Raw genomic sequence first — 26,652 nt, 5'->3', positions numbered from 1 at the left:
AATATCTTATTTAATTCATGAAAAAGAGTATGGGGGGATGAAGTATTCAAACTGTAGATCTGAGCAGAGGCATCCAATGATGAAAGCCAAGCAGATGCTGGAGTAGCTGTGATCCCATGAGACGCTTGAACAGAGAGAGAGAGATGAGAGCTGATGAAGATCCTCTGTCCCCAGGGAGAGAAGAAGACAACCTCTGTTCCCAGAGATGATCACAGAGACAGATGAAGAAAACCTTTGCCTCTGAACAGCTCATCCTTAAGATAATACCCCATGAGTTCATGGCCCATGGACACACCTCTAGGAGGGCTGTGAAATGGAAGGAATTTCACAATACAGAACTTTTTGCCTGGGCGGCTGCTATATGTGAAAATGAAAAGCCAAGAGAAAACTGTTTCTTGTGGAGAAGTCTCCATGGTATTACAAGAGCAAAATCCTCTCCCTACAAGAACTGATGAAAGACTACTGAATAGCTAGTACTGCTTTAACATGCCAGGTTTTGTCTCTATGTGGTCATTTGGGAAAGGAAAAAATTTGGCACGGGGAGGAAAAGCTGTTCTGGAAGTCTTATTCTGATGCTTCTTATTCTTGTAGTCCTGTTAATAACATTTCTTTATACCTTTTAAGTTTTAAGCCTGTGTTGCTCTTCTCCTAATCCATATCTCATAGCAAGAAATGAGTAAGTACCCTGGTGATTTTAGCCAGTGCTAAAACCCACCGCATTACTTGGTGCATTGGCTGGGAACCTCAAATTGCCAAATCTAAACCACTACAGATGGTCAAAAGGTACTTGAGAAGAAGTATGTTTTCTGATTAAAACCATTATTGACTACGGATGGTGATTGGTATGGATTTGATATCATCCCAAGTCAGTGGTTTTGCTGCAGTACGACAGAACTGCTTGAAAAGCACTCCAGCCTAATAAAACTTCAGTAACCTACTGAAAAGTTTAATGCCTAAAATGTCAATTTAAAATAAATTGTAATGAAATCTGTATTACTTTCTAAAGGCTGACAACTCTTATGAGGAGGGCCAGAATTTTGCCCTGAGAAATTTGCCCATAATTTAATTTTGTATGAGTAAGTACCCTCTTCCTCAGATATCCTTTTCCTTAAATGGCTGTTGTATATACAGCAGGTATTTTTACTGCTCTGCCACCTTGACTAGGAACACAACAACATTATGATAACATGAATCCATTTCTTATTGTCAGGATCACTAGGGCAGAGACTTGTGTGATGATTGAACAGCAGTACGTCTTTGTGTGCAGGTGGGATGCCACCTTTGAAGGGCTGCTCAGTGTCCTGGGACTCTGGTTTCTCTTGTCATGTGTCAGGTAAGGGCCAATTTGTCAATCCACTGAATTCTGTCCCTCCAAATAAGTATATATGGCGGTTGAAGCTAAGCAATATTAGGTTGAGCATTTCAACTCTGCAGGAGCTTTACATGTTCTGGAACTATCCAGGAAGGGATGGGTCAGTTGTTAATGACATGGACACACCTGAGCTGCCTGCTGTTGTATGGGCATGCACTAACACATCCAAGGGGACGGAAGAAGCACTGGTCTCCTGCTCACTGTCCAAACACAGTGTTGCACCATGACTAGACAAGCTGAGCTGATCCAAATTCATCACCTTTTCAATCAGAGATCAGCTGTGATAAATCACCATGTTGGACCACAGAAATGCAGTAGAACTGGGTCAGCCTTCTTTACCTGACTGCTACTGGGAATCATATAATAACACATACAGAAGGGATTCGAAAAGCTTGAGAACACTGTAGATGTGACCTTGAAAAACTGGAAGTCTGGTCACATAACACAGTCACGGATGTGTACACAGAGGCACCATGGATTACCCAGCAGGCAGGGAGCTGGAGAATGCTTGCCTGAAAAAGTAAGTTCACAGTAGCTAAACTAAGGGAATAATTCCTCGAGATGTTTTAATAGAGTTCTGTCACTGGAGCCAGCCAGCCACTAGAGGGAGGAATGATCTAGTGCTGCCAATGACTGCTATTCATTATGCTTCCACAATTCATTACGTTTTTCTTAAAGCTCATCTCGTGAGGCTTGCAAAACCTTTCCAGCTAAAGGAAAAAAATACTGAGCTTTCACAGTTGGTGAAGAAAGCACACAGACACAAAGTTCAAGGGCTCAGGAAACAGAAAACATATTAAAAGAGAATCTGCGCGTCTCCTTAGGAATATATTCTGATTTTTATAGCCCACATGAATGGTGGACCTGATTTTCAATTAATTAGGATTCATAAGGCAATTTAATTTCATAGCATTCAGCATATCATTAACAAAAATTGTAGGATTTAAAGCTTTTTTATATGCCTTTTGTGATTCAAAGTATTTTTCTTGGTAACTAGAAAGGGCAGGTCAGTACTGGGGTTGAAAGAGGTATTTTCCTCCTGTACATAAACCAGCAACTTGCTAAAAATGTAACTTCCATTTTCTTCAGGAATAAAGCTATTTGAAAGTAGAAACCAAAGAAAAGCCCAACACAATAACACACTCTCAGTGGCTGCATTGCTAATCTTGAGCTTTTTCACTCCAGATTACTATGCTAAACATCCATTTATAGCAGGAAGGAAGCAATTTGGATATGTGAAGCAGGGTTTTGTGTGTAGAGCTATTCACTATTCACTGATAAGATATTAAGTAAGAGGAAAATGCTAAGTAAAATTAAAAAGTTGTTTTTATCTGAAGAAAAGCAAGTACTTAATGAGATAGGTAATTGCTAGATGTTTCGCAGGTCAAATCTTAGAGTTTTGCTAGAGGTCTGTCAATGGAAAAATCTGAGTCACATTTTTTTCCTCAACTTAAGACAAATTCTTCTAACTTAGCAGGCCCAGTTCTGTCTTTCCAAACAGGAAATAGGTAAGCTTAAACTAAGCAGAAAAAACTTTTTCATAAAAAGACTGCAGGAAGCTCATGGATAACCTAGTTTTGAGTGCACTAAGAGATTCAGATGTAAGTAGAAAACTGCTCTTTCTCTAGCCCTTGTGGGTTTTACTGTACCTGGCTCTTGTTAGATAATTAGGCTGTCATCAGTGTAGAACCATTGGTGCTGCTGTCTACCCTCTTCAAAGAGGAGAAATCAGGAGACAGTATGTCAGAGACAAATCTTTCCCACAGCCTTCCAAATGGCTTTTCATCAGAAAATTCACAGGTTTTCCAGGAATAGTCACACACAGAGCATACAGTGGGAACCCCCTCCACTCAACCAGACTGTGATTTTCAGTGTGTGGTGCGCTTGCTTCTCTTGCAGAACATACCATGGCAGCTCAAGCTCTGAGAAGTACTAAAATATCTTTTCCTAGCTCTAAAGGCCTTCCCTATGGAAAAAAAAAAAAAAAAAAAAAAAAAGGCATTTTAAGATTCCCTTCTGCTATAGTGTGAAGCATAACAAATAAAAGAAAATTTATAGAGAAGCGAGTGGGAAGCTGTGCGTTAGCGTATGTGGGCAGGTCGTGGAGGGAAGAGGAGATGTACAGCCAGCTGAAGGGCAGCATGCCCCCTGTGGGAGTATCTGAGCCACCTCTAGGACATACATTAGCAGTGGGTGTGGGCTGCATGGTGGTAAGAGATGGGAGGTCTGTCAAGTTAGAAAAAGATCAGACCTATGAATTTCAACAGACACAGCAAAATGCAGCATTACTTAGCACTACTGCTGGGAGAAGCTTGCTCCCCTCTGGGCTTTCACATGGCACAGGGAGAGCAAAGATGTGCAGCAGGTGGAAGGAGAGAAGGGAAGCGCAGCTGAGGAGGAACTACAAGAACTGACCCTTTTATTCCGTGGTGGGGCTTTGCCAGCCTCTGCAGTTCTTCCTCTGGCAGGGAAGCACAAGGATGATTTATTTTCTTCTCCCCATGCTGTGCCCCACTGCTCCTGCAGTATGGTGGGGCTCTTCCCAGGCATCTCAGTGAGCACTAGAAAATGCTGCCACTAAACAGGAGCACAAAGCAGAAGCCAAGAGCAAGAGGACAATGACTAACACAGACTGTATACCATCTCTACAGCCTCTTTAGAAGTTTCTGTAATTGTTGCACTGACTGTAGTGAATCAATCCTGGTGACGACCCAATGTACAGGAGGTGTACATCTGCCCCGATCTGGAGGCACACGGACAGCAGTGCCTGGAGAGCGGCCAGGAAGGGAACAGCAGCAGTGGGATGTGCTCAGCCCCTGCTCCCCAGGGCACAGCCTCCTGCCGTGGAGGCACAGCACAGTGTGCCACACTCTCCCACCACTCTGCTCCCCTCTGGCAGAGAAAGGGGCACGATACCTGAGAGCCTTGCAATTTCAGTCCTTCATTTTAATTGCTCAACTGATCCGCCCCTTCCATAGGGGAGCAATTCAAGCCAGGCTCTCCGTTCCAGGTGCACCCCTCAGGCTCTTTTCCGACCAGAGAAACACCACAGTAAAATCATACCTTAGAGTGCTCCTGAACTATAATTAACCTTAGTGTATCATTTTTATGGAATAGAAAGCAGTTAAATTTGTCTGAATTCAAAAGGCCTTGGAAGAAGAGTGGCAAGATAATGTTTTTTTTAACAAGCAGCTTGATTAATTCATGGCAGTGGTTATCATCCCATTGTGTTGGGGTAGGAGGCAGACATTTAAAACCTCTTATCAACTTTGTCCAGGGGAGAAAAAAAACCTCAATAGATTTGAAATTCTACACTTGAGACTTTTACACAGCCCACTGCAGAATCCAGCACTGAGGACCCAGATCCCGGTTGCATAGTATTCCCAAGGACAGTCAGAGAAACAGTCAAGAACCATTTTTATATGTCTTATTCCTATTAAGACTCATGCCCTGGGGAGAAAAACTACTGTTGATTTCATGAATGGTGCATACCTCCCCATGGAGCACAATGCTATCCCAATGGATATCTCAGGCCTTTACTGGGGACAGCGGGTAGCCCCAGGAGAAGGGCAAGAGACTTGCATTCATCTCAGATCTGACCTGGATCACATCTAACCTTCCCATACAGGCTGACTTCAGTGCTGGCCATCACAGAGGCATTGAGAGAGTAACTGTGAAATATAGGATAGCACAATAGAAACTGTAGGATTCAACCCAGAAGTAAACTTTTACCTGTTTCTGGCTACTAAACAAGATGAATTTTACTTTTCATCTCTAGAAATATTAATATTCTATATATGAGAATGTGTCGTGGTTTTAAACTAGTAACTAAAAAATTACTTATTTCTTGCTGTGAGATATGGATTAGAGCAAGAGTAAAACAGGCTTAAAACTTAAAAAGGAATAAAGAAAGCTAATTAACAAATTACAAGAATAAGAACACCAGAATAAACTTTCAGAAAACCCTTTTATCTCTCACTACTTGACCATCTTTGTACACATGACAACATAGAGACAAAAAGCTTTAGAACTTTGGTGGTTAAAAACAGTCTCAATTCTTGCTACAGTCTTTTCATCAGTCTTTGTAGAGAAACAGAAGTCTCTTTCTGCTAACCTATGGAGTTTCTCACAAGAAAACTATTTCTGTTACAGTTTTCCATTGCCCTGATGCCAGCTGCCCGGAAATCTGTCATCAGATTTTCTCCTCTCATTTCACATCACTCTGAGGTGTGTATGGGCCATGAGTTTAGGGATGTCATTTTAAGGATGAGTTATTCAAAGGCAAAAGTCTTCTTCATCTGTCTCTGTGAGCTTTCCTGGAAAACAGTTTTCTCATTGCCCCCAAGGCTTCAAAATCTTTGCTTTACTCAGTTCCAGCAACTCACTGTATCACAAGTACTCTCTCTTTTGCTCAAAATCCACACTTTGAACACTCTATTCCTCCCAATACCCTGTCATGAATTAAAGGAGTGTTTTTAAACTACTATTGTCCATCTCCATAGTTTTAACAGAAAGATATTTCAGCTGTAAAGCATCTCCTTATTCTCTCTTCCCTATTTAAAACTTAACTCTTTTCTTCACTGTTTTTGGTGGTTTTATGATGTCTTCTTCATGTTGATTGTCTCTCTCTTTCTCTGTCTTTCTGGGGAAAAGGAGTAATCTGTACGTTTTATCCAGGTAATAAAAGAATTAAAAGCTTTAGAAAAGCTGCAAGAGTTCATGGTGTCAGGTTTCAGTCCAGCAGCAGAAACTGAAAACTAAACCAGGCTGGCCAGCTCTGCTTTCTTCCCCCCTCCCCATCCCCGTCCTCTGTGCCCTTGTTCGGCCTGAGGGGGGGGCGGGGAAGGAGGAGGCCTTGTTACCTTCTCAAAAGCCGGAAACAAAAGAGAACCAGAGTGCTCTGACTTTACATCTTAAGGGGGTGTTCACAAGTTGATCCTACTTTCTAATGGTCTAAACTGCTACCAATTCTCAGAAATGACTGATAATTGGTCAGAAGGAAAGACTCTCATCAGTCACCAGCAGTTTCAACTTCTTTAGCTCTCAAAGCTATCTTAAAGGTAAAGCCACTCCATGACAGAAGGGTTTAGATTTTTTAGAATATTGATAGCTGAAAATGTTGTAAAAGAAGCTTGCAAATAAATCTCAAAAAATTTAAATTCGGAGTTCTAAGGTTTACTTTACATGTGAATTTTATTTTGTCCTCTTCTTTAAACATACTCCTTAAAAATAAAGAACCTTCCTCTATATTTTATTTACTATTCTCTATTTTGTACCTGGTTTAAAAATAAAATACATAATCTGGGAACACATTCAAAAGAAGAAGAATCTCTACAACATCAGTGTCCAACTATAGCCCTGTTTTTAAAGAGATAACTGTTCAGGTGATTCATTGTTTGTATGAACATCAAATGGAATATTTTATTATTCTTTGGGCTGTTGCCCTTAGGGGAACTAGTTACATTAAATAACAAACTACCATTACATGGACATACTGATTCCAAGAACAAGGGAAGAAATATAGTCATAACAGGCAATTTCAGTAGAAAATGCGGGCTTGTCCATATTCTGCCAGAGGCAAAGCACTCAGATGGATACCGCAGTCATCACAGAGATATAACGAATCTGATTAGCTTCTCTGGAGGAGGAACAATTAGAGCTGATGGGATAAAGCCTCCTCAGCACTCACGTGTGTTTGCACAGGGATCAGTGTGCAAGGACACCTGACTGCTGCCCAGTGACAAGGGCACCTCAGCTGCTGGGCTGTGGCTGTGTGCCACTGCAACAGCTTCTGTTTGGAGAAATGGAGCAGGGAGCAAACCCAGTTGCTGAGAAAATCACTCCAAAGATAGCTTGAAGCGTGACTGAGTGCAGCTACCCACCACGTGTACGGTGGCAGCAATGGAGCACCAAAAGCAAAGGAAGGCAGAGCCACTTTCAGTACAAGCTGCATGCTTCCCCTGTGCAAGGATGCAAAGAGAGGGATCCAGGAGTGCTAACAACAGACTGGCTCTAGACAGGACAAGACACTGTGGCATGAAAAAACTATGAAAGACTCAAAAGAATGATGTTTGTAACTGCACTAGTGAAAAAGAATTAATAATTAAATGACCACTGATGAAATTCTAGCAGGATGATTAGGATTATAATAAAAGGGTTATTATAATTAGGGTTATAATAAAAAAAAGCAGAAGAAGCTGCTCCATACTGATTATTCTCAAGGTGTGAAACTCATAATAAAAAGAAATAAAATAAGCAGTGGGAAGGTGGAAATACTGAAATAGTTGATAGGACATTTGTTCACTGAGTGAAGGGACAGTGACTGTAATTGTGCTGTTCTTCATGCAAGTCTTTTAACAGAGAAACAACTCTTTTAACAGAGAAAGGACACTTAGCTAAGTCCTGAGGTTTATAAAAACATTAAGTTATTACTTATTAAAAAAAAAGAGAGAGGAAAGGTACAACATAGTGATGTAGTGCTGACATTCATTCCAGCCACTCAGTCTAACATCTCATTTATGAATAAGACATCATCCACTCCATCTCAATTCAAATTTGCTCATCACAGGTAAACAATAATTAATTTGTGCCCTAAGTCAAATGATCTTTTTGTAGGGGGCAGGGAAGTGGTGGAGGACATGAAGTAATAGACAGAGAGTTACCTCTTTGCCAGAAATGACATCCTACCCAATAGCAAATGACTGAACTGCAGTGGAACAGTCTGACTCACCAGCATTTCAAACAAGTCTGAGCAACATATCTCTGCCAAAGCCCTGTTGTCTCACAGCTCTTACAGCCACATGGTTGACATGAGTCCAACAGATCCTGAGCAAAGCTGGAATCCTTAGCTAGAGATTTAGATTGGACCTTATCGACAAGGCAGTACCAGTATTTCTGAGATTTCTAATGTTTTTGATTTCAGCTTCATGAGGATGGTTTAATGACATGGTGGTTACATCCCACTAGAATAGAGAAGAAAAGACCTATTCAAAGTAGAAACTGTTTTCCCTTAAAATTCCATTTGTTATAAATACAAATTTTTCACTTCTGCAAACGTTATGTGATGAAGCTACAACTCAGTTGATGTCATTGACAGCATTTCACCCAGAGTGTTCCTAACTTTTCTGCATTATGCATTTATCCTCATTTTTGAGACTTATGCAGAGTTCAGAACCAAATTATTTCTTTAAATGCAGTAAAATCAAAGTAGCAGCTTTAAGTTTAGTAAAACAAAGAGGAAAAGTAATAAATGAATTAAGAGCCTTGTATTATTTGGCATTATAGTACATCTTCCAAGTTTTGTTTTACAGACAGTACTAAATACTGATTGTGAGAGTTTTAGTAAACGTCTATATCATAACTATTTTGGTGTGATAAAGTAATAAATAATAACTGTAAACATTTCCAGGACTAACCCAAGGAGGACTACCTCCCAAAAGTAGTTTCTCAAGGTTTCCTTCCAAGCATAGTGTAATGAAGGCTTAGCACAGATTTGCTATAGCAATTGTCATATATAAAACAGGAGAGATTTATATACTAGTCCTGAAATCTCCTGAGATTGCCTTCAGCATGATGCATCACTGTCACAGTGCAGAGCTGCACAGACACAGCTCAAGCATGTCTGCCAGCCCAACATTACTTGAAGAAAGAGAAGGATTTGGGTGCTGTGGATGTGGCTGCTGGCATTTGGAGATGACAGAACTGGTTAGTGCTTTCTGCAGTCGCTGGGCTTGCTGGAGGCAAAGCTGCTGGGCAGCTGAGGTGCAGGCTGGTTGGTAGCACAGCCCTTCTGGAGAGGAATGGGAAATTGCTGTGTAGCTCAGCTGCAGATGGAACCACAGAAATCACTCATAAGAACCCAGTAGCTGCTTCAAAGGTGCTTTCAACAATTTTTTTCCCCTGCACCAGCAAATGACACAGTGATTGTATGATAGATCTCTGTCCTTGTGTTGTACAATGGGTAAGAAAGCAGACACAATGTAAAAAAGCTTTTAAGGATTTTCCCTCATTTCCGCATGCCTAAAAAGATTTATAAATTCATTAGGAGGAGAAGAGATTTTAAAAAGACAGGTCTCTTCAGATGGACTTTCACATGTGTCACAGGGAGCAGAGTGGTATTTGATGCTGCACCTATTCCAGGAGCCATACACTTTCTTTGCTGCCCCATGCTTCCACCCTTTACCCTGCACCCAAGCGAGCAGAGAATTACTAAATTAAGCTGAAGGTTGCTCTGTCTTAACAGTAATACAAGCACAAGAAAATAGAAGAAACAAATGACTGGGTATCAACATCACTTAGATAGTAATAGTATCTCTTGTTCGTATAGGCAGAACAACTTTTCATCTTAATTTCTCCTTCTCTTACTGTAATATGATGCAGATTAACAGAAGATCCTAAAGCACGTCAGCAGAAACAGTCTTGTACTTTCACATGAAAACTAGAGCAATGTACACTATTTTAACTTTTTCCATTTTTAATCTGAAAGAGCTCTGCCTTTTCAGAATGAAAAATGATTGCACTTCTAGCTGATCAGAATAGAAAATTATTATGAATAATTAACTTAATTATTGTTGCCGGTTTGCTTGTCTTGTTATGTAGAACATTAAGGATTCCAGACTGATTCTTTTTTGCAAACGCACATCTCTTTTTATGCCTGTGAATTTTCTGCATGACAGGTTCAATACATCAGCTGAGCTCCCCTAAGCAAACTAAACCAGATAGTATGAGATCACATACCAAGGGTCAAGCATGGTATGGCTGGCAGCGGTGGGAACGTGATTTAAAAACGCTAGCAATGAGATAACATTTAAAGAACATGAAAGAATTGCGCAGAACTGCTGTGGGTGGGATATCTATATTTACTGTTCAACAGCAGGCCTTCAGGAATAGGTTGGTCCTGATGAGAGTTTTATTTTTACATTTGAAAAATAAGTTAAGAAAAGGAAGTAAAAAGAGTTATAGTGGGTATATTCAACAGCCTGAGAAAGACAGACAGATAATCAAAAAATATAGGTCTGGAAGGGTTTTCAAGAGGTCATTTGGTCCCTCCTTCCACCCTAAAGCAGGATCAGAAATACTTAAATTTGTTCTGACAGACATTTTTTTACCCTTTTCTTGAAAATGTCCAGTGAAGTGATTTCTTTTGGCAATCAACTCCCACGCTTAACTAACATTACTGCTCGGAAAATTTTCATAACATATAGCCTGTATACGCCTTTGCAGTCTTTTATTTTTTTTTCCCTGTCTCCACTGGACATTATTAATTCCCTTTCTGAGGCAGCATTTTAAGTATGTGGGAAGAAGTAGGGCTAAAAATAAAATAAAGACCAGTTTTGCACACAAACATGCATGTTGGCTCTGTAAAGACTATACACTGAAAGAGATGGATGTGAAAAACACATTTTGATTCAGTAATTGTAATTGGTTTTTTTAACACAAGCCCTAGAAGTGCCCATCTGATACATAAAGTACAATGATAGGCTTTGCTTCTTAAGAGACAACAGTGTTACCTTGCATTCATCAGCATAATTTGTTGTAAAATGAAGAAATGTTTCTAGAATTGATTGATTGAATTTAATTGAGAGAAGCTAGGATGTTGGAAGTCCTAACTTTCCTCTGTAGCTATGTTACATATAAAGCTAAATCTTGTGGAAAAGTGAAGCAGATGACTAGACACAGGACAAGGATTTTCATGTCTGCAAATAAGACAATCATCTAAATGAGGTTGCTGCTTTTATTTTACAGATTAATGACTTCCAAAATTTTTCTATAGTAATACCAAAAAAATCATGTTTTGGCTAGAAAAGTTATAGGCTTTTCATTTTTTTGCCAATGTTTATGCCTGGAGAAGAGAAGGCTCTAGGGTGACCTTATGTCAGCCTTTCACTACCTGAAGGGGGCCTACAAGAGAGCTGGAGAGGGACATTTTACCAGAGCATGTAGTGATAGGACAAGGGGGAATGGCTTCAAATTGAAAAAAACCACCAAGTTTAGATATTAGATTAGTTATTAGGAAGAAATTCTTAACTATGCCTGTGGTGAGACATGGGAAGAGGTTTCCCAGAGAAGTTGTGGTGCCACATTCCTGGAGGTGTTTAAGACCTTGTTGAACAGGGCTTTGAGCAGCCTGCTTTAGTGAAGGGTGTCCCTGTGCACGGTGGGGGGATTGGAGCTAGTTGATCTTTAAAGTCGCATCTAACCCAAACCATTCTATGATTTTTTGGATAGTCTTAGCAAGTTTATTGTAACAGTAGGACTGCCTCAAATTTCAGCAGGTAAAAGTACAAGTGGATCAATAACAATAGAATATATCACAGATTACAACAAAATTTTCACTTCTCACCTCAGAGAAACAAGAAATAATATTTATACAAATATGGTAATACGGATGCAACAGAGCATATGTACTGTCTCCAGAGACAATTGTTGGTTCACTTCTCTCCTGCAAAGGCATCCATACCTGTGTGTATGTGGCACAAGATTTCTCTCATGCCCATCAGTGATACTAAGCCTTAACTGACTGAATCTGTTTTATAAATCCATCACTAACAACTGTTCATTAAAAGCTCCAACATCCTCCAATAAATCAATATCCTCTCCTCCTTAAATATCGTATACACAAAACAGATGTCAGCTGCCATAAGGAAATCATTGGCTCCCAAAGTATGCCCACCTACTATCTCAAAATAAATATATTTTTCATTGTTTTGCCTTTAGAATTTTTTATGACTTAGAAATTATTCACTGAACTTAATCATACTTGACACACAAGCCTGAAAAGTGAGAAATGTGTCCAACAGCTTCTTCCTAATTTCAGAGAGAAGAGAGAATGGATTGCAATAGTATGAATAAAAGGTTAAGTAATATATCATGCATCAGTGAATATGAGCTGGGAAAGTTACTACCTAGGCCAGTAATAGTTCCAGAATACTGTTCCTTAGGCTGCATGTCCAAAGCTCATGGAGATTGTTCTCTCTTTAGTACAAAATTAAAAAAAACCTCCCTGTTCAAGAAAAGAAACAAAACACACCTCAAGGAACATGGAAACAATTTCTTTGCTAGCTACAGGTTTGATAAAAATGAAAGAGACTGCAACATGAAACAATTACACAAACGGTACTGCAAACATATTGTAAAACACTAGTAAAATATTAATCAGACTTATCCCTTTTGTACTAATTAGCAAAGTCATTGTTCCCTAATTGGAAGTCGCTCAGCAAGAAAGAAAATTAACAAGCTTCCCTGCATGTGTCTAAAAATATTCACCATAATGAAAATGTAGTATTTCTTCTCCCTTCCCCCATCTGTGATCTGGATCAGATCCCTTTAGCAGAATGAGGACACCACCTCATTTAAAAAAAAAGAAAAAAAAAAAAAAAGAAAAAAAAGGAAAGGAAAGGAAAAAAAGAAGTGTTCTTTTGCTTATATGTAATTTTTTAATTTTTATTTTTTTTTGTATTTTGGAATATATTATAGTAATATAGAAACATCTCAAAGTAAATAGGCACTCATTCCCAAGACTGGGATGGTTTTCATACCTAAGGATTTATGATGTGCCGTATGGTGAAGTGTAGTGTAAGGACATCAGCTTCAGTTTGCTCAAATGACAGAACAGCCTGGGCACTGTTTCAGGCTAAAATTATCCATACAACGCTCATCATTTCCCTCAGTGCAGACACTTCCCAAGGACCACTTTTACCAGGACCAGGGAATTTCCTATCTTGAAATATGTCTTATATTGAGTAACAATGTAGTGGTTTGATTTTCCTTCCAAGTCATCCTAGCAGAGCTGGTGCTACAACTCTTTAAGATTTGGTTAGTAATACGGGTTGGAGTCAACTCTCCAGCTTGGTGGTTTGGAACTTACTTGATCAATTGTCAGTGAGGTGATGTGAAAGTTTGAGTTCAGGATGTATAAATCTCTTTCTTCTTGCTCTTGTCACTATTACTAAGCTTGCTAACAGAGTATACAATTTAATTTATCTTGATAATTTATTGTGAATTGGTTTTCAAAGCAATTTTGTCTCCAGATTCCCATAAACATACAAGTAGAAAGTACTTTATTTGTATTACCACATAAAAATATAAACATGGGTGTAAACAAATAATGTGCCCCTATTTTGAGATATTATTTTTTGGAATGTCTCTGATAAACTTTAAAGGTAGAAACTGTTTGGTTTATTTTAAGTCATCTATGCAGTGAATCACAGGAACAGATGCAGCTATGATGGAGTTTATATAGAAAAATTCTTTACCATGGGATAAAAAGGAGAAAAGTCTAATGCTTATATGCTTACATACTCTCTTCATCATCAGTGGTGAAATTTGATGTGCATTAAAAAGGGGTTTTGGTGCTTATAATTGAGTTTCTCCTAATCACAGCTGACTGGAAAAACATCATATGCCCAGTAAAATACCTTGAAAATAAAGATTTGCTAAGAAAAACCCCTCATTTCTGTTCTTCCTTCTATCTTTTTTGCATAAATTCTACAAATGCATCTACAAAGTATCAAGATCATTAAAATTTTCAATTCACTAGTGATCACAGAGTACAGCTTGTCTCAGAAAAAGTTTGTGTTCAAATATGAGTTCAAAAGAAGAACTCTGCAACTGTATTTACCACAAAATCCATGTCTACAAATAAATTACCATTAAGTTCTGTAATACATTACAAAAACCCCCTCCAAACAAACAAACAAACAAAACCCCACAAAACAAAACAAAAACCCAAGTAAAACATTTAAATGGATGAAGTCCCCACAATAGCAGCAATAATGAGTTAAGAAGCATAACTTGAATCTGTATTTTAAGCAGTGAGTGTGCCCGCAGTGGAGAAGAGGAAAGGGGGGAAAATGAAGTAGGAAACCTGTGGTGACAGGATCCATCTCTCAGCCCTCTTGTCCTCAACAGTTTTCCAGTCCATTCCATATTCCTTATCTTTCTAGGCTGGGAAAATGCTGCCATCATGTTATTCCTTGTGCTGACCCATCAGCTACTTTGCCCATAGTCCTTCAAAAGAACAAAAGGGATGACTGCAGATCCTTCTTTACCTTATCCAGCTACAGATCTTGATAAAGCTTTCTGGGACTTCCTATTTTTCAGGCTGCAGTTTCTCTAGTAAACTTGGATATAGTTGGCCAATGGATTTAAGAGTTACTGGGAACTAGAGGTGACAGGTTGGCACATGGACAGCAATGTAATTGCATACTTTTTATCCCAGCAAAAACCATGCTGAATATAAACAACACAGATATAAATAGTGAAGGAATATGTCCTTAATCAAGCTCAGCTGTAACAGGATTGTCAGTTATCTGTCACCTGCATCTTCTTTAGAAGTTTGCTAACCAGTCCATTTTCAATTTGCTGACACGTGAAAGTTAAACTTTTGCCACTTTTTAGGAATGGCAAGAAAAATACCACCTTTTTTTTCCAGCTGAATCAGTTCATCTAGACTGTGAATGCTTAAACACCAAGAGCATACCGCCAGCAAAGACAGAGAAAAAAATATCTGCTTACTTCCTGATAGGATAATGAGAATGCAGCAGCGGAGGTGTGTATTTCAAAATCACAGCAAGCTGTGCTTTATCCAGAATGGTACCACAGCATTTGACACATGTGCTGTAACCACATGGAAACCATGGCAATGGAGGAAAATTGTAGGAGGGAGATTGTACAGTACGGCAGGGAAAAAGTCCTCGGCAAAACCAGGAAAATACATTTGTATTATGTAAAGAAGATATGACACAGTTGTGCTGTTCAAAGGTTATTCCTTATATAAAAAGAAACATTGGTAATAGTGAAAATACTTTCTAGAAGAGTAGGCGCATGAGCAATGGTAGGTAGGTAGGTGGGAGGAACAGCGTGGGTTGTGGGACCAATATTAGACTTAAAGGAGTCAGAGAGGAAAAGTCCCAAAAGATGAAAAATCCCTTCAAAAACAACAGTGAAAGCAAAAGGGAACATGTTTTTAAGTTGTTTGCTTTGCCAGAGATGAAAGTGCAGGCAACTAGAGACTACATACAGCAAACTGAGAAAGGGAGTAGCAGAAAGAAATGCATCAGTAAGATCCCTGACAATTACTGCTGTAGAAACACTGCTTTCACAGCGTGCTTTGTTCTTCATGGACAGAAAAAACCCATAATTAAAGGAGTGAAATACCACTCCGCTTTAGGGTGTTAATAATACCCTTCGAGGTCAACTAGAAAGTCCACTAGTGACAGTAAAAGGCTGCCTGCTGCCTAGAGCAGCCTTTGGCTCATTTCCACAAAGCTCTTATTCAGGTGCAAATTGAACCCAAGTCAACAGCAAGCCAAGGAAATAACTTGTTATCACACATCACACAATTGCTTGATGACCTACATTCAGTGAGTTAGGGGCCCTAGTTTAGCCTCTGTCCAACACACCTGCAAAAAATCTAACACAGCTCTTGGAGTAATCAGGGTAGTCATGGGATGAAAAACATTGTGAAGGTCAAGTAACACTATTAAGGAAGTATGAAGAAGTCTGCAAACAAAGACCTAGCTTAACAGAAGACTTCAATTCCCAGGGCAAGGACTCAGCTGTTTCTTATAAAAACCCCAGAAATTATCATGTTCAGCAGAAAGTAATGAAAGAACTGCGTAATTATGTATTATACAAATTGTCTCTGAAAGTGAAAGGTTTCTCAGGAAGAGATATTTCTTTAAAATATCAGCATAGATTAAAAGAAATAATTCAATTTCATCCCAGTTTTTGCTGAAAAGCCATTGAAAAAGGAGTTATTTCATGCTTTCTCCTCTTTTTTATTTTACTACCATTTACCATTTTCCCTTCCTTCTTCTACCCCATGATTTACATCCTACTTCTGTACAGCTCTTAAACTTACATGAATTTTACAGAGTGCAGCTTAAAATTTGGAACATTCCTAAAAGCTTTCCTAAATAGGAAGGGATTGAAAAACATAGGAAATTAAGTTTTTATACAAGCACTTTGTGGCATTACAATGACTTGAAAGTTAAAAGCTTCTGTTGCCTGGTACCTCTGGTCTGATATTCTCCACAGGTGAACAGTGACATGCAGGACTTCTGATTTTTCATAAATCTGTATTTTTTGCAAATCTTGTATCTACAGAGAACAGAAATGACCAAGAGAAAATGCATGGATTGTGTGCTTCACATATACTATGGAACTCTGGGAAGCATGCTTCTAAAAACTCAAAAAGAATAAGCTCTGTGCTTGAAAGTGTGTCCATAAACGAAGCATGGCTGGATGGAGTTTCTGGTGGTAAGTAACATTATTGTTCACCTTGCAGAGGTTGCAATAACTGATCTCACAGGAGGAGTTTTTCTCAGGAAAGGATGTGGTAAAGTCTTCTGGATGATGAAAGGAATCACTGGATCCCTTGAACAAAAGCCAGCTGGATTATGAAAATCCGTGCAGAAAATGAGATTGCTTTCTCCTTTGACACTAATGGAAAGACAGAGAAGAAGCAATCCCAGGCTTCCCTTGAGACAAAGTCAGGCAGGCTGCAGTAAGCTTGCTTTGTTCTGCTGGTCTATTCATCACTGATGTCAAGAGCATGACAGTCTTAACAAGGATCAAATGGTTTTCTCTAAAATCTGTTTCTCAGATAAGGTCTCTGGGAAAAAAATGGGGTGGAGAAGGACAAGGAAGGAGAGGAAATTAATGAGGGAAATGCAGAAGGAGTCTTTTGTCACTGATCATGGATACCAGAAGAGATAGGGATCCTTTTTATTTTTTTCCCTCCATTTTAAAGCTATAGCCTTAGGCAGGTTATACTAAAATTGGGTTATTTTTGGCCCAGTGAACTATGATTCACTATTATAGCTAAGAATTTTGAAAAAGACAGAAACAATTGTTGATTTTAAATCCGCACTATTTTCTTTTATGGATGTAATTTATTTTTTTGCTTGAAGGGACCTTTCCATTTTAGAATCAATTAAAATAAAATGTTAATACAAAATTGTCCATTTGTGCAATTTTCTTGACAATTTGGGTGGCTTTTTTGAAAGGCCCAAATAAAGGAAAAACAAATAGTGACATTTAAAACCCACAAACTCTGGATTCCTATTGGCTAAAGCTTTCATAAACAATTAAAAAAAAATCAATTTTTGGTTCTCCACAAAATACAGTACAATTCTGAGTGGAAAACATGGGTTTCTCTACTTTCAGATGGTCTTTGTTCTTTTTAATTAAATGTCAGGTTCTCTCTGGAGTTGCAAAGACTATTTTAGGGCTAATGTCACATGTTGAGTGAGTATATACAAATACACAGTTACACAAAGCTTTTGCAGGGGCCAGAGCTGTATTTTAGCAATAGCACTCCCAGATTTACTCTTGCTCAGAAAAAAAAACCCATGCAAAAATAAGCATGACTGAACACACTTGTTCAAATATGTTTCTGAACTGGTAGCTAGAAGTAAAGAGAAGAAACAAACAGAGAAAACATAAAAATATAAAGAGAAGAAAAAAAAATAGTGAATGTGTGTCTTAATGGAAAGCTGTATGTGATACAGCAGAACATGGACTTACTTGAGGGTGGTGAGCTCGGTAAGGGATGGCTGGGTGGCCTTGAGATAACTCTCTCTCCGTGCAGCAATCTTTGGAGATGGCTTCGGACTTGTGTCAGAGTCTCCGCTGTCATCGTCCCCCATGGCTTTGATGTAACTGCCACTACGCATCCGGCGGCAGGGAATCTCGTCGTCTTTTCCTCGTGGAGTGTAGCCAGTCCATTCATCTTGAGGAACCTGAAGTGATAAACACAATTCTCCTGTTAGTACACAAGCACCTCCCTGATGTTATTGGTAAGCCATAACAAAAATTCTGATGGCCAAAGGCCCTTTTTTAATCTCATTTGACCACGGGTTGCTGTTGCAATGGAGGCCCACTTCTCACCCTCCATAGTCCGAAGCACCTCTGGAGTTCTTCGTTATTTTCCATTACTTATCTGGAAAGGTTCTAGCAAACATGCTGGCATAGAAGGCTTGGTTAGGTTTAATATCAGACTGGAAAAATCTTGGGTTTTTTCAGCTATTTTAATTCAAAGCCTTTATAAACCAGATCAGAGTATTTTTGGTTCAGCTCAACATATTGAACATCTCTGGGGAGGCACAAAAGCTGAAATATCAATCCCTATATGACAATCTTTTCTGACAGAGTGTACACAGGAACACTCACCAGGATGATTTTGGCTCAAGATATATTTCAAATTAGTGGAGCTACGCACTAATCATCACAAAAGTAGGTTTGCAAGTGTGAAATTTTACTGTTAGTGCTTCTGCAGCTTAATTGGTGCAACTGCACACCTGCAGCTTGCAGTGAGCCTCCTTTTGAATTCCATTAGTCTGAGTGTCTGAGTCCTTTATTCCCTTCTTTTTCTTCTCCTTAATGATGTGCATTATTTCTCTTGAACTAAAGTCACTGCTGTCCCTTCTTTTGTTGCATTGGAAATCTGCAACAGTGGGAATGTGTATTCATGAGATTTTGAGACATAACAAAGAACAGTCCAAGAGCAGAGTGCTCTTTCCCACCCATTCTCTCCCTTCCTCTGCTCCTGGGGCTTCTGACCACATAAGCCAGCATCCTTCTCTTTCCTCCAACTGCAGAAACAACATGCAGTGGAGCAGGGTCATTGAAGCTATTTTGCAGGAACACCATTTTTATCTAAAGGTGAACCTACAAAAGGGTTTTTTAGTTAAACAAATTTTGTTTTAGACTTAAATACAAGTAGTTGTGAATTTTTAGTTTTCTGCTTCTCTGATTCTTCTCAGTGAATCAACTCTCTAAACCAGCCATAGCTATAATGCTCAGAAAACTTTACAAGCCACATTAAATAGGGAGGCATGAATCTGGGTTACAAAACTTGTCTTGTGACTTATAAATACTCTCACCTACCAGAATAATCTTTTCTATGAGAAGTTTGTTTTTCATCAACATTTACCTTCAGCTGAGGATCCTGTGAATCCCATTGCAGATTTCAGCTAAAGCATATACGTGCCAGTTTGTTTAGACAACCAAAACTAAAACATTGCAATGCTTGCTAACGGCTTAGCTGTTGATTCCCACTACAAACATAAGCCTAAGTCCAGAGCCTGTAAGGCTTTTCAAATATTACTGTTAATACAAATAATTTTTATGGCCTTTTATCAATCTATGCTGCTGTAAACTGCAACCCTAAATCCACTGTTCTATACAAAGGAACAAGGACATGTAATGGTCCTAAGTCTATATAGGCTTATTACTAGTTATAATTAATTATATTATTAATTAAACTATTCACAACCTATGCATTTACTTTGTTTCCTGATGATTTCAAAACCCAAGACCTTGCCAACCTTTTTTCTTCATTGATTTTTCTTTTCCTGCTTCTGACATAATGATTTAGGGCCTTCCTTAAGCTGCCAGACTCTACAGTCCTTCTTTCCTCTTGTGTTCTGTTCTCCCCATTCTCTCTTGGTCAAGTCCAGCTTTGCAACTCACTTGGACCTTCAGTATTTTCCTCAAAGGACTGAAGATTTAATCCAGGAGATCTACTCTAGATTGCACCTTTATCAATATTCCTTCTTAAGACCCAGTCTTCCTTCTCATTACTTAGTTGTTCTCAATTGCTCCATGATTTATTTACGTAATTCTTGTGGCTTTTTAAAGTAATCACATTGTGGATTTTTAAAGTAAATTTCCATGTTGCCTTCAAGTTAATGGCTCTACAATTCTTATCTTCCACCAGCATGCAAAGTTTGTTTTTGTGTGTTTGAGGAGTTGTTTTTTTTTTTTTTTTCTTTTGCATGCATTTGTGTGCGTTTTTGCTTGTTTTGTATATTTGTGTGTGTTTGTTTTGTTTATTTTAAAAGTTATTTTCCTGGGCTCAAAGAATCTAAGTTCCTTCAGACAGGAATATAGTTCCAGTATATATAAGTCCTGTTTTCTTACTGAATGATGAAATGCAGAATTGTGCATCTATAGGATAGTACTGAATAAATACTTATAAAAACACTTGAAATATTCTTCTAGGAAAGGGTAAAGCTTTAACTAAAACAATAAATTTTAACAGAATCTACTGGAAGAACAGGATTGAATGAACATCTCTAATATTTTTCTACATAAAAAAAAACCAAACCAAAAACAGGAAGAAGAAGCAGTATTTCCATTCTGTGTCTTCTAATTTATGCCTAGACACCAGATCTGGAAAGCCGACACTTTCAAAACAAAGGAAACATTCAGAAGAGGATTCGACTTTTGATATAGAAGACTACAAAGTATTTACATTCCTCCCTTAGCCACTTGTGAAAGACCGAATATAACATTTTTTTCAGGTCTTACTCTTGCATTAGTTCTAGGCCTGGAACATCACCAAATACTGAGTATACAATCTATATTCATACCACATCTCACATACATTTTGGAGCATACAGCTTCTGCTTGTCAGTGTAAAACCTTGACTTTTCAAATCAAGAATACAAAAAAAGAAATCTCATACAAAAAAGAATTTAAGATGGGTTTAGTAAACTCAAACTTTGCTGATATTTTGATGCCATGATCAGACTTCAGCCAGCAGTTTAAAACCTGTAATAGTGTATTTCCAATCAGATTTTAGGCAGCTACTAGATACCGAAGTCAGAATATATAGAGAATCTGTGAATTCTCAGAGGATATGCACTTTGATCTATTTAATATTTTATTCATTGTGCTTTAATTGAAAATATTAAGATATTAAGATATGCTTTAATTGAAGATATTAAGATAAATTAGTGAATTAATCTGTAATGCACCAAATAAACTATGTTAGTATATTGTTAAGGTTGGTGTCTTTAATGTAGAAAAAGTCAGGGGAAATAAAGTTACAATGTTCATACAGCTCCCATAATTCAGGCAAGCTGAACACTTGTAGTTTTATTAAATAATAGATACCCTGTTAAATTTAATGCCATGGTTTATAGCTGTAGTACAAGTGAGGAGATATAGTTACTGTGGAAACCCTTACTTTGGAATAATTGAGTTCTGTTTTCAGTAACACCACGTATAAGTTCAAGACCTTTTATCCCAAAACTTCTCAAAATTATTTAGATACAATGGCCCAGGTTTTGAATTCTGGTTGCAATGGATTTACCCCAAAACTTTCTATTTACACATGCAAGCACTGTGTACGGTGATGAGGTTTGAATGCATTGCTCTAGTCCCTCAATTTGTATGACATGATTGGAAGTTTCCAGTTTGAGCTCTCCTCCTATCAGTGAAGTGGAAAGGAACAGCCACATTTTTAGTAGCTTTTCCACTTTTTAAGAAACACTAGTTGCAGAGAAAGAAAGCTGAGCTGTTCATACAGGGACCAGGGCAAAGCAGCCTCAGTGAATGCCACGAACCCACTGGCTGGTTTGGGTACTGGAAGTCACCTGTGTGCGCAAAACCAAAGGAAATAACACAAAAGTGACTCAACTTCCATTTCTGTATTATGGGTTAAAGGGCAAACCCTGTATGTGCCAAAGAGAAAAGGATGGCTGTGGTTAAAAAGCCATCCAGATTGAGAGAACAGACTAAAATACCAACCCAGATATGCTTCTAATTTCACAGAACACACTGAGGAATCCAGAGTGTTTGTACAAACTATCTTACCTGCCTAGACAAAGCTGCATTACAAGAATGTAATGGATATTTGATTAAAAAGCTATTTTAAAACTTAAATAATAAAGTTTGACCATGTTTTTTGTTTGTTTTTGTTTTTTATTTTTGCAGGTATTTAAGAAGTCTGGTTTGTTTTCCTCTAAATATTGTTTTTACTTTGTTATTGTTTTTTATTGTTTGTTTACAGTAAGTTTTCAGTATATAATTTATTTTTTAGATGAAAATATGGCTCCAGCTCCCCTTTATCTTATTTTTTTCTTATTTCTTGTATCACATTCACAAGAGCAAGAAACCCTGATTCCAGAATTTGGTGTAGGAGAAAACTGTGAGGCATCATATAACTGGTAAAGAGCATTTACAGGGTAAAGAAACACTTTAGAAGTTCTGCCTCAGTTATTAACAATTGTAATACTTTTTATGAAAGGGTATCTGTCTGTGTCTGAGTAGGACAAACAACCCTAAAAGGCCAGCATTTCCTTTTGTTTCAGGCAGATAAAATAATGTCAGCATTTTAATACTGCTGTGCCTATAGTCAAATACTTCAAGCAATACCTACTAAAAGAAGTGACCTGATTTTCAGAGTGCTTTTTTGGTGCCTCAAAGGTATTGGCTGTAACAGACATGGCTCTAACAGCTCATGCAGACAGTGCAGTTCACTGTTGCAACGAAGTGTTTCATATTATGAGAAAAAAAGTAAAACATAAAGCCCTCTCCAAAATGCAAACTGCAAAAATAAATTCAATCACATTATTTCATACATTCTGTTTCTACACATATGGTACTACACATCCTGTAGTGTGATTTCTTCTGTTGGTGTGGAAAAAACGCTGAGAGACATGTTTATGTGAACCTCCAGCTCTCTTATTTTTTTCAGTCAGGGGGTCTGCACAAATGCTCTTATTTTATTTGAATGGCCAATATTATGCTTTGCAAGGTCACATACTACACTGCACACAAGTGCAAATGCACAGTACCTTCTGCCTTAGAGGATTAATGGGATTAAGATTGACATGCTTGAGATAAAGCTGTTTCATGCTTTTAAGAAAACCATATTATACAATTACCTTGGCAATTTCCAGTATCAGAATATCATGAGAGAACACCACTAGCATGATTGTTTTAACCTTCATGAAAAAGGGGTAAGAGCTGGACACATATCTAACAATGAACATTGTTTTTATTAAAATAAACTATTATTATTTTCACTATCGAAGTAATAATGAACCTGGAAACATTTCATTCTCTAAATTATCTTTAAGCTCATGTACAAATCTTTACAAGCCTCAAAGTCAAGAGTGTACTTCACTTATACAGAATGCATAGTGAAAAAGAACGCCATTATTACTTGAATAGAAAGAGAAAATATTCAGCAAAGGCCTCTGAGCCATGCAACTTACTGAAACTTTAAACTTCAGCAAACTCCTGGCAATAAATTGCTACATGTATGACCACTAAGCCTGACAACAGTTTCTTGCTTTTGATTAAATGGCTGATACAGCATGCTTTTGTAAACAGAGCAGACTATAAAGATGAAGTACTGCTACTAGCCAACACCTTGCCTGGATTTAGCATCATTTAGTGTATAGATTATCTGTCCCAATCTTTAACTAAATTTATGTTGCTCTGCAAGTGTTCACACTTTGTCATTAGCCAGGTTGTACTGACTTGTAATTTCCTTTAATGCATTTTTTGATATAAAGGAACTGGATTTTATAATAGATAGTCTAGGATCCCTATAAAGAAACAAAACAAACAGGTATACTGGCCCCACAATCGTCAAACATTCACTTCATAATGTCACATGTAGTAGTATGTGAAATAATCCCAGATTGTAATGACAAAGATAAAGAAAACATTTTTAATTCCATTTCTAAAAAATTAAATTAGAATATCTAATTTCCTTACGTTTTTCCCCCCCAAATACTTATTAACTTACCTTGCTGGATGAAATAGCAAACAGACTGTCTCTATAGCAAATTAAGTTCATTATTGATCTCTACTTTGCTTTGGTTTATTGCAGCTGAAATCATTAAAGCTTCTCCCTGTGCTTTGCCAAAGCAATGTGGATGACTATAGAAGTAAACAAAAGGATGGAAGGAGTGGCTAACCATCACTCACAGCAGTAGACTTGTAACTTTAGCTTTCTATTAGTATGCAAATACTTAATGAAATGAAATCACACTACTGAAGAACAATGCCTAATGACTGTTCAGTGCAGATTTTTCAAACCCATGCAATTTGGTCTTCTTAGCCATTATTATGCCTCTTCTGCATGCTCTAAAGGAAGTTTCAATTGCTATCTTCCACTTACTGAGCCTATTCCTAGCACTCATGAATATTGAATTAATCAGACCAATAAGGATGAGCAGCCTTTCTATCAATGTGCATATGTTAAGAATCAATGAAGTATGCAAAAAAAAGGAAGCCTTAGAAAGCAGAAAAAGCATATATGTTTAATAAGCCTCAAGTGTTTTAAAAAAGGCAGTTAGGAGGGTTTCCTTTATTTAGGATAAATTTAATATGCTCAGTATCTGCAGCAACATTTGCTTTAGCTTATACTATTTGATCAATCCTGTTCTATTAATTAATTAATTAAATTAATTTAATTTAGCTGACTTATTTCCATATTTTTTACAAGACGGGAATTAACACCAGAACAAAGACCTGTCCAAGATGAAGCATTACTTCCTCTATCCTGTGCCCACCCCTTGCATCAAACCTGAACAAACAGGGTGAAGAACTGAAATCTTCCTTCTCATAACAGTAGTTTGGAAAGTCTTCAAATCCAGTATGAATCCTGAGAGGGTCAGCCAATAGACAAAATTCTTCAAGCACCACTCCAGTTTATGATGTTCATTCACCACAAGGCGTCTTGACCACTGGCTTGTCAATATGATTCACATTCCATTCTATGAAGAGGAATGTGTGTCTTCTAAATGAAATTACCATGTCTTGATTCCAGATAATTTTTCTCCTTCTGGTTTAGGTGTAAAAATCCAACCAACCATGAAGAGAGGCACATCGATATAATGATTCCAATTCACTGCCTTTCAAGTTTGCCACCTGTAAACATCTTCTGCAGAAAGGAAGCCAAACAACAACTACCACATCTGTTAGCTGAGGTGGACATGACTGAAGGTCACAGAGCAGGGCTCTTGGCCTGGACCTCAAACTAGAACTGCTTCAGTGATACTCATGGATGATATTCTCCAGTGGCAGAGGGCAGGCATTCATGCTCATCTTTCGCAGTACCCTTGAAGCATTCAGTGCCATTGGTTATAATGACATAGGGTTTCTTGCCCAGTTAAGGATGACTGCTAACACAAATACCAGTCCTTTAAAGGACACTTGCAATGACTAGCAATAGAGAAATGTTCTCTCATTTCTTCTTTATATCTTCTTTTGTGATGAGTCACTTCAACACCTGCATACAGGACTGGTTGGCATCCAAAGCAATAGTGTTAGATGAGATGCCATTTTACCTTTCTTTCACTACACACAGGCGCAAGCCCACTATCAAGCAGACAGCAGGAAACTGGCTAGTGGGTGGAGAACATGTAGCTGAATCTGTATCCTTGGAAGAAAAGAGATGTGGTGGGGAGAGCATTTTGAGAAGCAGCTCTTATGCTGTTTCTTTTGGCTGACTGTAAATCAGTAATCTCTGGTGCTTTGCTAATGTGCTCTCCCAGGCAGCAGCTCTAAGTAATGCCCTTAAACTGCTGTCTCCTGCTGGCTGTTGGCTTCTGTCACACTGTAGTGGCCAGTGGGCAGACTTCACTGACACTTTTACAATGACTTCTTTTAGATTACAGCAATGCTATACACCTGCGAAATAAGCTTTCATTTGGCTGTAAGGAAACAGAACTGGTTTCAGAACATCATAGTGTGTCTTCTCAGCAACTCCAAATGGTCACCAAATGGTCACCTACAGTAGTGTCCCATAGGAAATGAAATCCAGGTCATAGTCTTGACTCTCATCTGCTGGAAACGGAATTGCTACAGACCAGGAAACCTCAAAGATTTCCTAACAAACTGGTTATCAGGGTGAGGTTATGTCAGCAAAGCAAAATTAGACACAAACTTATTTGCATAAAAGACTCCTGGACACAATTCAGAGACTGTATTTGGAAGCCCTGGCTTCAGCACTGTCACAATGCCTTATCCAACTGCATGACACATTGCTTAGTCTTTGGTGAGAGAAATACATATCCATCAGGAGCCCAAAGAAGACAGCCTATTGCACAGTTTCAGGGTAAGAAGATGAAAGGACAAGCAATATACAACAGAGTGATGTTCTAATTAATTCACTAGTGACAGAAGCTCACCTGTGCAAGAACAGCAGAACAGCATTTGTAAAGCAGAACAAAAATTGTGGGCAGATAACCCAGCTCAAACCACTCTTCTGGCACTGTAGTATTTCCTCACTCAAGATCTGTACAGTGAATTCCATTCTTGAAACAAGCACAAAACCCCAACCCAATAGCTGGGTGAAGGGAACTTTGCATTGACTGAGGAAAATGTATCATTTCCCAGTGTATTCTTCCCACCTTCTTCACATGTTTCCACAATAAAAGTTAAGGTTTCAAACTCAGATTGAAATGATCCTCTTTGCTGAACTTGACTTGTCTTGAAGACTTTTTTACTTTTTTTTTTTTTTTCAGTGA

General features: G+C 38.3%; 1 protein-coding gene and 1 long non-coding RNA gene across 3 annotated transcripts in view; one reads left to right on the top strand and one right to left on the bottom strand.

Moving 5' to 3' along the window:
• Positions 1–26,652, bottom strand: part of DLGAP1 (DLG associated protein 1) — a 139,372-nt gene that overhangs the window by 106,273 nt on the left and 6,447 nt on the right. The window contains exons 1-2 of one of the 2 annotated variants that reach the window (XM_058830823.1): positions 23,925–23,975; positions 17,903–18,117 (exon numbers count right to left, since the gene is read on the bottom strand). In XM_058830823.1, the coding sequence (XP_058686806.1) occupies positions 17,903–18,117; positions 23,925–23,975 (266 nt within the window). Of the gene's footprint in view, positions 1–17,902; positions 18,118–23,924; positions 23,976–26,652 lie in introns of those variants that run through there. The other variant, XM_058830822.1, reaches the window with a different exon arrangement.
• Positions 1,209–24,740, top strand: LOC131575400 (uncharacterized). Its single transcript, XR_009276789.1, has 3 exons — positions 1,209–1,333; positions 16,481–16,633; positions 24,627–24,740. It is a non-coding gene; the product is annotated as an uncharacterized LOC131575400 (long non-coding RNA).

The sequence above is a fragment of the Poecile atricapillus genome, chromosome 2 (assembly GCF_030490865.1).
Source record: "Poecile atricapillus isolate bPoeAtr1 chromosome 2, bPoeAtr1.hap1, whole genome shotgun sequence".
In the NCBI taxonomy this organism is placed as follows: Eukaryota; Metazoa; Chordata; class Aves; order Passeriformes; family Paridae; genus Poecile; species Poecile atricapillus.
This window is presented reverse-complemented; position numbering and strand designations above follow the sequence as displayed.